General features: G+C 42.9%; 1 protein-coding gene across 4 annotated transcripts in view; it reads left to right on the top strand.

The window, feature by feature from the left end:
* The window catches only part of nbeal2 (neurobeachin-like 2), a 120,677-nt gene that overhangs the window by 45,313 nt on the left and 62,864 nt on the right, over positions 1-12,500 (top strand). For 3 of the 4 annotated variants that reach the window (XM_037537128.1, XM_037537127.1, XM_037537129.1), the window contains exons 7-11: positions 1,142-1,227; positions 1,688-1,991; positions 3,599-3,705; positions 6,280-6,354; positions 11,489-11,572. In XM_037537128.1, the coding sequence (XP_037393025.1) occupies positions 1,142-1,227; positions 1,688-1,991; positions 3,599-3,705; positions 6,280-6,354; positions 11,489-11,572 (656 nt within the window). The remainder of the gene's footprint in view (positions 1-1,141; positions 1,228-1,687; positions 1,992-3,598; positions 3,706-6,279; positions 6,355-11,488; positions 11,573-12,500) is intronic. The other variant, XM_037537130.1, reaches the window with a different exon arrangement.

Here is a 12,500-nt window from a genome sequence, read left to right as displayed (position 1 = left end):
TGATGAAACACCCAAAGGCGCGTCATAGAACATGAATAGGCCACACAAACTGGAGCGCCGCTGTGAGTCGTGGCAGGTATTTATATGTGTGGCTTTGTGAGCCAGAAGCCGTGTGAATGCAGAAGAAGCGTCTGAGGGCAGTTATTTCGGTCGGTTGTCAGACAGACACCCAAAGCAGAAAGGGCTAATCTTTAAAGGGCCCATACCGTGGAAACACTGAGTTTTCAAGTCATTGTGCTTGTGATGTCACAACCCATTTACGTATGACCAGCTTACATCAGTTTAGCCCCACCCATTCAGACAATATCTACTTCGACCCACCCATTCAGCCTACAGCAGTGTAGCCCCGCCCATTCAGCTACAGCAGTTTAGCCCCACCCATTCAGCTACAGCAGTTTAGCCCCACCCATTCAGCCTACAGCAGTTTAGCCCCACCCATTCAGCTACAGCAGTTTAGCCCCACCCATTCATCCTACAGCAGTTTAGCCCCACCCATTCAGCCTACAGCAGTTTAGCCCCACCCATTCAGCCTACAGCAGTGTAGCCCCGCCCATTCAGCCTACAGCAGTGTAGCCCCGCCCATTCAGCCTACAGCAGTTTAGCCCCACCCATTCAGCCTACAGCAGTTTAGCCCCACCCATTCAGCCTACAGCAGTTTAGCCCCACCCATTCAGCCTACAGCAGTTTAGCCCCATCCATTCAGCCTACAGCAGTTTAGCCCCACCCATTCAGCCTACAGCAGTTTAGCCCCACCCATTCAGCCTACAGCAGTTTAGCCCCACCCATTCAGCCTACAGCAGTTTAGCCCCATCCATTCAGCCTACAGCAGTTTAGCCCCACCCATTCAGCCTACAGCAGTTTAGCCCCACCCATTCAGATACAGCAGTTTAGCCCCACCCATTCAGATACAGCAGTTTAGCCCCACCTATTCCCGCTGAAGCGATGAGGAGTGTTGTTCCTGCAGACTGGCTGTATGAGAGCCGCTAGAGTGGAAGTTGTGCTGTTCCTGGCTGTCAGGATAGTGGATCGTTGCAGCTTCCAGACAATCCACACATTGGAAGAGTTTATTTCCCCCTTCAGCCACGAGGAGCTCAGTTCCAGCTTAGCGACTCGTGGCTCATTTGTTCCTGTGTGTGTTCAGACTGTCTGCAGGACTGTGAGCTGATTCCTGAACCACTGCTGTTGCGGCTGCTGCACCTGCAGGGCGCCGTCATCAGCGGCTGCAAGGTAACCTCCTCTCCCACAGTGCACTTCTGCTGGCTAGAAGCATTGCTGCTACACAGTGAGTTAGAGTGGCGTATTTAACGTACATGTTTATTTAATTTTACGTAGCTAAATTGAAATTCGGCGTTTCAAAACGAGGAATACAGGAGAATATTTGAGCTCTTAGAACACACCCGTTCGTAACGTTGTGGCCATCAGTCGAGAGAAAAGTACCTAGAACACTAAATGGGTGTTAATTTTATTAGAACTTCAATTCTGGACATTAATTGTATAAGAAATTCGAAAGGCAAGCAGATTATGATCATTTTAGACATCAGTCTGCACCCAGATTAAAATATTACTGGGAACTTTTGAACATAATACGCGACTGTGTTCTACAGCAGAACATACTGTGGAGAACGTCCTGGGCTCTCCATTCACATGGACTTCTGAGCTCTTCTGAACTTCAGTGTCTCTGTTTCAGAAGAACGGCCTGCTCTCCATCACCCCCAACGCTGTGGAGGACCTGATGTGTGTTCTGCGCTCCTGGTGCCTCTGCCCCACCTCCAAAGCCCCCCGAGACCCCCTGGTTCTGCAGATGACGCTGCGTTGCCTCACGGCCATGATCCACCTGCTGCACGGCAGCAGCCCTGCGGAGAGGCAGCTGGAGCTCGGCAGCGTTTTAAACAGCTACTTCAGGCTGCTGAACTGGAACAGACCGCCGGACATTGGGCAGGACGGCTCGGCCTGGGAGGACAGCATCATCACCCTGCAGACCCACATGCTCAGTAAGAGGCGTCCTCTATCACAGCCTGGACCTGATCAATCAGCAGGCAATCCACCATCAATACTGCTGTAATCGTTATTGATATACACTGTACATCACTGTATATGCTAAACACAATATATAACTATATTATTTGTATTTATATAATCTATACATTACTGTATACACTATACACTATATATCACTATATAATCATTATTCATATACTCTATACATTACTGTATATACTGTACACTATCAATATACAAGCATTATTGATATACACTATACATTGCTATATACACAAAATTTCATTATGTAATCATTATTGATATACTCTATACATCACTGTATACACTATATATCAGTGTATAATCATTATTGATATACACTATGCACCGCTATATACTTATGCATATACATCACTATATACACTACATCAATATATAATCATTGTTGATATACTCTATACATCACTGTTTATACTATACACTGTGTATCACTATATAGTCATTACTGATATATGCTACACATCACTATATACACTGTAAACTATATATATTGATATACTCTACATATCACTCTGTATACTATGTCAGTGCATAGCCATTACTGATATACACTGTAAATTACTATATATTTTTACACTACATATCGCTGTATAATCATTACAGACGTACAGTGTACATCAGTATATACTATACATGTCCCTACATAGTCCAAATCACTGTATACACTATACACTGTTTTTACTATATAGTCACTACTGATATACACTACACATCACTATATACAGTAATTACTATAAATGCCCACAAATGCACACTATACATCACTTAATACACTATACATTATTTTTACTATATACTGATGTTTGGTATACATCACAGTACTGAGAGATGCTTCCTGATGATGAAATTAATCTAAATCTAAACAAAAACAAACTCCTTTAGTATTTTAACTCAGTTCTACTTTCATTTGAAGTGTTTATGGTCTCTTTTGTAACTTGCTCCAGTCCAGCCAGCGGACTGTGCGCGAGAAACTCACCCATAGCGCGGTCAGATTATACCGCGGCCGCGGTAGCAGGGGTTCGGGGTTCTGTCAGACGGTTCCGTGAAGTGGAGCTCAGTAAATAGAGAAGTGTGTTTTAGAAAGAATGGCCTTTTATCTGCTGGTGCATCTGATCTCACCACTCACTGCTTTTCCTCTTTACTGTAAAGAGATGCAGAGCGCTGTACTGTAAATAGCAGCGCTCAAACACAGCCTGGCCTTATCTAAAGCATCCACATATCTCTTCATCGGTTTCATGGTCCTTCTGGTCTGTTTAGTCGGGGTTTCTCCACTGCATTAGTCGGGGTTTCTCCACTGCAGGGCTGCGCCTGCAGTAACGGTGAGCAGATGAGCTCGGTCAGAGTTGCAGCTCACCTCCCAACACGGAGACGCTCGTCTCAACGGTGTGATCGAATCCTGTGAGCTGGATCCTCCCCTAATGTTTCCTGTGCTTCCATTCAGTGGTTTTAACACAATGCGTCCTGTTTCGTTCCCCAGTGTGTACGCAGTGCGTGCAGTAAGAGTATCTAGAACGCTGGAGACGTTCTCACAGCTGCGTCTCTCCGTGTTTTCCTCCAGATGCTATCCCAGATATCCTGCAGTGTTCGGACCGTCCGGTTCTGCAGGCCATCTTCCTCAACAACAACTGCTTCGAGCACATCCTGAGACTCATCCAAAACAGCAAGGTCAGTACGAGTACCTAGAACCGCACGGCCACGGTTAGAACTCTGCGATCACTGCAGAGTTTCTGAGAGGCTGATGCAAGAAACAAGAACGTTTAACAGCAGGGCTTGGGAACATGTCCAGTTAATGTGGGAGCATTCAGGAGTAGGAAGATCTCCTCTCTTCTCTTCTCCTCTCTTCTCTTCTTCCCTCTTCTCCCTTCTTCTCTTCTCTTCTTCCCTCTTCTCCTCTCTTCTCCTCTCTTCTCCTCTCCTCTCCTCTCTTCTCCTCTCTTCTCCTCTCTTCTCTTCTCCTCTCTTCTCCCTTCTTCTCTTCTCTTCTTCCCTCTTCTCCCTTCTTCTCTTCTCCTCTCTTCTCCTCTCCTCTCCTCTCTTCTCCTCTCTTCTCCTCTCTTCTCCTCTCCTCTCTTCTCTTCTGTTCTCTTCTCCTCTCTTCTCTTCTCCTCTCTTCTCCTCTCTTCTCTTCTCCTCTCTTCTCTTCTCCCCTCTTCTCCCTTCTTCTCTTCTCTTCTTCCCTCTTCTCCTCTCTTCTCCCCTCTTCTCCTTTGTTCTCTTCTCCTCTCTTCTCCCCTCTTCTCTTCTCCTCTCTTCTCCCCTCTTCTCTCCTCTTCTCCTCTCTTCTCTTCTCTTCTCCTCTCCTCTCTCCTCTTCTCTTCTCTTCTCTTCTCTTCTCTTCTCCTCTCTTCTCTTCTCTTCTCTTCTCTTCTCCTCTCTTCTCTTCTCTTCTCTTCTCTTCTCTTCTCCTCTCTTCTCTTCTCTTCTCTTCTCTTCTCTTCTCTTCTCCTCTCTTCTCTTCTCTTCTCTTCTCTTCTCTTCTCTTCTCTTCTCTTCTCTTCTCCTCTCTTCTCTTCTCTTCTCTTCTCTTCTCTTCTCCTCTCTTCTCCTCTCTTCTCTTCTCTTCTCTTCTCTTCTCTTCTCCTCTCCTCTCTTCTCTTCTCTTCTCTTCTCTTCTCTTCTCCTCTCTTCTCTTCTCTTCTCTTCTCTCCTCTCTTCTCTTCTCTTCTCTTCTCCTCTCTTCTCTTCTCTTCTCTTCTCTTCTCCTCTCTTCTCTTCTCTTCTCCTCTCTTCTCTTCTCTTCTCTTCTCTTCTCTTCTCTTCTCTTCTCTTCTCTTCTCCTCTCTTCTCTTCTCTTCTCTTCTCTTCTCTTCTCCTCTCTTCTCTTCTCTTCTCTTCTCCTCTCTTCTCTTCTCTTCTCTTCTCTTCTCTTCTCCTCTCTTCTCTTCTCTTCTCTTCTCCTCTCTTCTCTTCTCTTCTCTTCTCTTCTCCTCTCTTCTCCTCTATTCTCCTCTGTTCACTTCTCTTCTCTTCTCCTCTCTTCTCTTCTCTTCTCTTCTCTTCTCTTCTCTTCTCTTCTCCTCTCTTCTCTTCTCTTCTCTTCTCTTCTCTTCTCTTCTCCTCTCTTCTCTTCTCTTCTCTTCTCCTCTCTTCTCTTCTCTTCTCTTCTCTTCTCTTCTCCTCTCTTCTCTTCTCTTCTCTTCTCTTCTCTTCTCTTCTCTTCTCTTCTCCTCTCTTCTCTTCTCTTCTCTTCTCTTCTCTTCTCTTCTCCTCTCTTCTCTTCTCTTCTCTTCTCTTCTCTTCTCTTCTCCTCTCTTCTCTTCTGTTCTCTTCTCTTCTCCTCTCTTCTCCCCTCTTCTCTCCTCTTCTCCTCTCTTCTCTTCTCTCCTCTTCTCCTCTCTTCTCCTCTCTTCTCTTCTCTTCTCCTCTCTTCTCCCCTCTTCTCTCCTCTTCTCCTCTCTTCTCTTCTCTTCTCCTCTCCTCTCTCCTCTTCTCCTCTCTTCTCCTCTCTTCTCTTCTCTTCTCTTCTCTTCTCTTCTCCTCTCTTCTCTTCTCTTCTGTTCTCTTCTCTTCTCCTCTCCTCTCTTCTCCTCTCCTCTCCTCTCCTCTCTTCTCTTCTCTTCTCTTCTCCTCTCCTCTCTTCTCTTCTGTTCTCTTCTCTTCTCCTCTCTTCTCCTCTCTTCTCCTCTACTCTCTCCTCTTCTCCTCTCTTCTCCTCTCTTCTCCTCTCCTCTCTTCTCCTCTCTTCTCCTCTCTTCTCTTCTCCTCTCCTCTCTTCTCTTCTGTTCTCTTCTCCTCTCCTCTCCTCTCCTCTCCTCTCTTCTCCTCTCCTCTCCTCTCCTCTCCTCTCCTCTCTTCTCCTCTCCTCTCCTCTCCTCTCTTCTCCTCTCTTCTCTTCTCCTCTCTTCTCTTCTCCTCTCTTCTCTTCTCCCCTCTTCTCTTCTTCCCTCTTCTCCTCTCTTCTCCCCTCTTCTCCTTTGTTCTCTTCTCTCCTCTTCTCCTCTCTTCCCTTCTCTTCTCTTCTCATCTTCCCTCTTCTCCTCTCTTCTCCCCTCTTCTCCTTTGTTCTCTCCTCTTCTCTTCTCCTCTCTTCTCCTCTCTTCTCTTCTCCTCTCTTCTCCTCTATTCTCCTCTGTTCACTTCTCTTCTCTTCTCCTCTCTTCTCTTCTTTCTCATTTCTTTTTGAAATGTTTGTGAGTGTGTGTTTAGTGTTTAGCTTGTTTCCGACTGTTTGCCTTTATATATTTATATATATAGTGTGTGTGTGTGTGTGTGTGTGTGTGTGTGTGTGTGTGTGCGCAGCTCTATCAGAGCAGCGAGTTTAGAGCAGAGTGTGATCTCACCACACAGTTGCTAACAGAAGCTGAAGTGGAGCAGGTACACCCCCACCTATCCCCCCCTCCCCCCCAAACCATCCACAGGAGACCACCCCAAGATTTGGAGGGCGGGTCTCCTGAGCGTTTGGTCTGAGTGAGTGTGTGTGTGTGTGTGTGTGTGTGTGTGTTTGGGTTGTGTGTTTTCCCCTCGGTCATCTGAACGGCTCCTGGTTTTACTGCATGGGTTTCTGGCTGTGCTTCTTGCAGGCCGTTCAGGATGTTCAGGACCCGACCGATACGAACGTTCGATACCGATAATCCGCTGATAGAATTTAGTGTGTTTGTTTTAGAGGTGGCGATATGACTACTTTTTCGTTAAAAATTGGCGATAATGCAAGAATTTAAAATTACCATACTTCACAAAATTTCATGATGTTATATGATGATGTATCAAAATTCTGATCAGGAACAGAGAAGGACTTTTAAAGTCGGGGCTAATTTACTCTTTTTATAGTGTAACATGCAGTTAGTCAGTGTCTACAAGCACTGACGATGAGCACAATATGATCAGAGCAGCATGTTTTATTGCACTGTGACATAATTTGTCATGATATCGATATTATATATTGTCATATTGCCATCAGCAAGATTTCCACTGATGCTGATAAAGAGGTGGAAATGTAAATATTGACCTTCTCTCAGGTGGGCGATGTATCGGTCAGGCCCTGGTGTTTTTGGTGGTGGCTGTTGTGTGTTGGGTTAAAGGTTGTTGAGCTGTTATGTAATAAGTTAGCAGGTTCTTGGTTCTGCTGTGGGTTCTGCATGTCTGGAGCGTGTGCACTGTGACTTCGGGCTGTTTGGGGAAAGGCATTTCTACTCCTGCCTGAAACGATATTTAACGGCAAGCTTCATTTCCAGACTAATACATCACACACGTCTGATGTGTTGGTGGCTCTCGGTGTTCAGTACCGTACAAAAGTCTTAATTATCTCAGAAAAACATCTTTTAAAGCTGTTTATCTGGCTAGTAAGTGTTTATTTGTTGGAAAAACTAAGTTTAGAATAAATACAAAAAAATAAAAACACACTGTGAACACAATTCCAAAGCTCTCAGAGGGTCCACTGTTCACAGTTACCATCCAATACCTGCTTGTGTATCTGATCAGTACCTCGTTACAGTAATTCAGGTGCTGAAATCAAACAAATCCATGCAGAATTAATTTTGTTATTTGTATTTATTCTAACTTGTGTAGTATTTTTACTTTAAAAACACACTTCTCAGATAAATGCACTCTTAAAAAAGGATGGTTCTTCAAGGGTTCTGGACTAAAGCTATAGAACCATCCTCATGCTTAAATGGTTCTCTGCATGGTGAAATGGTTCTTCAGACTGATGGACAATACATTGTATATAGTTTTACATCAAACCCTTAATTGTAGCTGAATATATTGCGAAGCTTGACGATAGCAGAACCCTTTTTGGTGCTGTATGGACAAACATAGAACACTTTCCCCATCAATCTGAAGAACCATTTTACCATGTGAAGAACACTGTAAGCATGCAAGTGGTTCTTTGAGTGTTCATTGTTGCGTATAGACCCACTGTGATTACTAAAGAACCCAGAATGTCCATTTGTTGACTGCTTAAGGCTTTTGCACAGTGCTGTATACGACTTTATCCAGGCTCCGCCCACAAATGTGTTCTCAAATAGCTGGGAGGTTCGGCACAATACCGACTCGGTTTATATCACAATACCTACATTTAGAGTCGGTTATTCATTCAGCCTAATGAGAAACTGTAGAACGGACTCGGTTTATATCACAATACCTACATTTAGAGTCGGTTATTCATTCAGCCTAATGAGAAACTGTAGAACAGACTCGGTTTATATCACAATACCTACATTTAGAGTCGGTTATTCATTCAGTCTAATGAGAAACTGTAGAACGGACTCGGTTTATATCACAATACCTACATTTAGAGTCGGTTATTCATTCAGTCTAATGAGAAACTGTAGAACAGACTCGGTTTATATCACAATACCTACATTTAGAGTCGGTTATTCATTCAGCCTAATGAGAAACTGTAGAACGGACTCGGTTTATATCACAATACCTACATTTAGAGCCGGTTATTCATTCAGCCTAATGAGAAACTGTAGAACGGACTCGGTTTATATCACAATACCTACATTTAGAGTCGGTTATTCATTCAGTCTAATGAGAAACTGTAGAACGGACTCGGTTTATATCACAATACCTACATTTAGAGCCGGTTATTCATTCAGTCTAATGAGAAACTGTAGAACAGACTCGGTTTATATCACAATACCTACATTTAGAGTCGGTTATTCATTCAGCCTAATGAGAAACTGTAGAACGGACTCGGTTTATATCACAATACCTACATTTAGAGCCGGTTATTCATTCAGTCTAATGAGAAACTGTAGAACGGACTCGGTTTATATCACAATACCTACATTTAGAGCCGGTTATTCATTCAGTCTAATGAGAAACTGTAGAACGGACTCGGTTTATATCACAATACCTACATTTAGAGTCGGTTATTCATTCAGCCTAATGAGAAACTGTAGAACGGACTCGGTTTATATCACAATACCTACATTTAGAGCCGGTTATTCATTCAGTCTAATGAGAAACTGTAGAACAGACTCGGTTTATATCACAATACCTACATTTAGAGTCGGTTATTCATTCAGCCTAATGAGAAACTGTAGAACGGACTCGGTTTATATCACAATACCTACATTTAGAGCCGGTTATTCATTCAGTCTAATGAGAAACTGTAGAACGGACTCGGTTTATATCACAATACCTACATTTAGAGCCGGTTATTCATTCAGTCTAATGAGAAACTGTAGAACGGACTCGGTTTATATCACAATACCTACATTTAGAGTCGGTTATTCATTCAGCCTAATGAGAAACTGTAGAACGGACTCGGTTTATATCACAATACCTACATTTAGAGCCGGTTATTCATTCAGTCTAATGAGAAACTGTAGAACAGACTCGGTTTATATCACAATACCTACATTTAGAGTCGGTTATTCATTCAGTCTAATGAGAAACTGTAGAACGGACTCGGTTTATATCACAATACCTACATTTAGAGTCGGTTATTCATTCAGTCTAATGAGAAACTGTAGAACAGACTCGGTTTATATCACAATACCTACATTTAGAGTCGGTTATTCATTCAGCCTAATGAGAAACTGTAGAACGGACTCGGTTTATATCACAATACCTACATTTAGAGTCGGTTATTCATTCAGTCTAACGAGAAACTGTAGAACGGACTCGGTTTATATCACAATACCTACATTTAGAGCCGGTTATTCATTCAGTCTAATGAGAAACTGTAGAACGGACTCGGTTTATATCACAATACCTACATTTAGAGCCGGTTATTCATTCAGTCTAATGAGAAACTGTAGAACGGACTCGGTTTATATCACAATACCTACATTTAGAGTCGGTTATTCATTCAGTCTAATGAGAAACTGTAGAACAGACTCGGTTTATATCACAATACCTACATTTAGAGTCGGTTATTCATTCAGCCTAATGAGAAACTGTAGAACGGACTCGGTTTATATCACAATACCTACATTTAGAGTCGGTTATTCATTCAGTCTAACGAGAAACTGTAGAACGGACTCGGTTTATATCACAATACCTACATTTAGAGCCAGTTATTCATTCAGTCTAATGAGAAACTGTAGAACGGACTCGGTTTATATCACAATACCTACATTTAGAGTCGGTTATTCATTCAGCCTAATGAGAAACTGTAGAACGGACTCGGTTTATATCACAATACCTACATTTAGAGCCGGTTATTCATTCAGCCTAATGAGAAACTGTAGAACAGACTCGGTTTATATCATAATACCTACATTTAGAGTCGGTTATTCATTCAGCCTAACGAGAAACTGTAGAACGGACTCGGTTTATATCACAATACCTACATTTAGAGCCGGTTATTCATTCAGCCTAATGAGAAACTGTAGAACGGACTCGGTTTATATCACAATACCTACATTTAGAGCCGGTTATTCATTCAGTCTAATGAGAAACTGTAGAACGGACTCGGTTTATATCACAATACCTACATTTAGAGCCGGTTATTCATTCAGTCTAATGAGAAACTGTAGAACAGACTCGGTTTATATCACAATACCTACATTTAGAGTCGGTTATTCATTCAGTCTAATGAGAAACTGTAGAACGGACTCGGTTTATATCACAATACCTACATTTAGAGTCGGTTATTCATTCAGTCTAATGAGAAACTGTAGAACAGACTCGGTTTATATCACAATACCTACATTTAGAGTCGGTTATTCATTCAGCCTAATGAGAAACTGTAGAACGGACTCGGTTTATATCACAATACCTACATTTAGAGTCGGTTATTCATTCAGTCTAACGAGAAACTGTAGAACGGACTCGGTTTATATCACAATACCTACATTTAGAGCCGGTTATTCATTCAGTCTAATGAGAAACTGTAGAACGGACTTGGTTTATATCACAATACCTACATTTAGAGTCGGTTATTCATTCAGTCTAATGAGAAACTGTAGAACGGACTCGGTTTATATCACAATACCTACATTTAGAGTCGGTTATTCATTCAGTCTAATGAGAAACTGTAGAACGGACTCGGTTTATATCACAATACCTACATTTAGAGTCGGTTATTCATTCAGTCTAATGAGAAACTGTAGAACGGACTCGGTTTATATCACAATACCTACATTTAGAGTCGGTTATTCATTCAGCCTAATGAGAAACTGTAGAACGGACTCGGTTTATATCACAATACCTACATTTAGAGCCGGTTATTCATTCAGCCTAATGAGAAACTGTAGAACAGACTCGGTTTATATCATAATACCTACATTTAGAGTCGGTTATTCATTCAGCCTAACGAGAAACTGTAGAACGGACTCGGTTTATATCACAATACCTACATTTAGAGCCGGTTATTCATTCAGCCTAATGAGAAACTGTAGAACGGACTCGGTTTATATCACAATACCTACATTTAGAGCCGGTTATTCATTGGCTAGGTAAACCTGGCTATTGTCTATGAAAGAACACATCTGTGGTCAGAGGCTGTATTAGACAGTACTCTGTGTGTCTGATCTCCCTGTGTTTGTGTATGTAGGTGTGGGAAAAGGGTTCGGACTGTATCACAGTACACGCCATTGGAGTCCTCACCGCCATCATGAGCAGCTCTCCGTCTGCGAAGGTACGCGTACATAAACAGCTCAGCTGCCCCGTCCCTCCATCAGACCTCCCGTCCCTCCATCAGACCTCCCGTCCCTCCATCAGACCTCCCGTCCCTCCATCAGACCTCCCGTCTCCGACGTGCCTCTGCAGTAGCGTATCTCTGCGGCTCTCTGACCCTTTCACCGTTACTAAAGCGCTGGTGTTTGAAAAGGTCTGAAAGCTCTGTAAACATTCAGAGCAGGAGCGAGTGGCGCTTATCTTATCTGCACTGCCTCTAACAAAAAGCCTTTAACAAGGTGGTACCGGAACATGTTGATCTCAGAAGGGGTCTGTTCTCGAAGTGTCAGGACTTGATAACTGTTAGGCTTTAGGTTTTAAAGTCATGTGCTTTTTCACAAACCCCTCACTCCATCCATCGTAGGGCAGCACATGCGTGGGCTGGACTGGTGCAGAACTGCAAACTCCAGAGTTTGTATGTGAAATCTATAAACAGTGCAGATCTACTGTTACTGTCCTGCTGTAAACCAGATGATCGAAATAGAGTTATAATAATAACACTAATCTTTATTTTTTATACAGTGGCAGCTACACCCATTTCCATAGTTACCCTACACCCGTTTCCATAGTTACCCTACACCCGTTTCCATAGTTACCCTACACCCGTTTCCATAGTTACCCTACACACGTTTCCATAGTTACCCTACACACGTTTCCATAGTTACCCTACACCCATTTCCACGGTTATGCTACACCCTTTTCCATAGATACACTACACCCATTTCCATGGTTACGCTACACCTATTTCCATGGTTATGCTACACCCTATTCCATGGATACACTACACCGATTTCTATGGTTACCCTACACCCCTTTCCATGGTTATGCTACACCCATTTCCATGGATCTACTCTACCTGTTTCCATGGTTACTCTACACCCATTTCCATG

Source organism: Pygocentrus nattereri, chromosome 3 (assembly GCF_015220715.1).
Source record: "Pygocentrus nattereri isolate fPygNat1 chromosome 3, fPygNat1.pri, whole genome shotgun sequence".
Lineage (NCBI taxonomy): Eukaryota > Metazoa > Chordata > Actinopteri > Characiformes > Serrasalmidae > Pygocentrus > Pygocentrus nattereri.
Note: the sequence above shows the minus strand (reverse complement) of the source record. Positions and strands in the feature narration are given on the sequence as shown.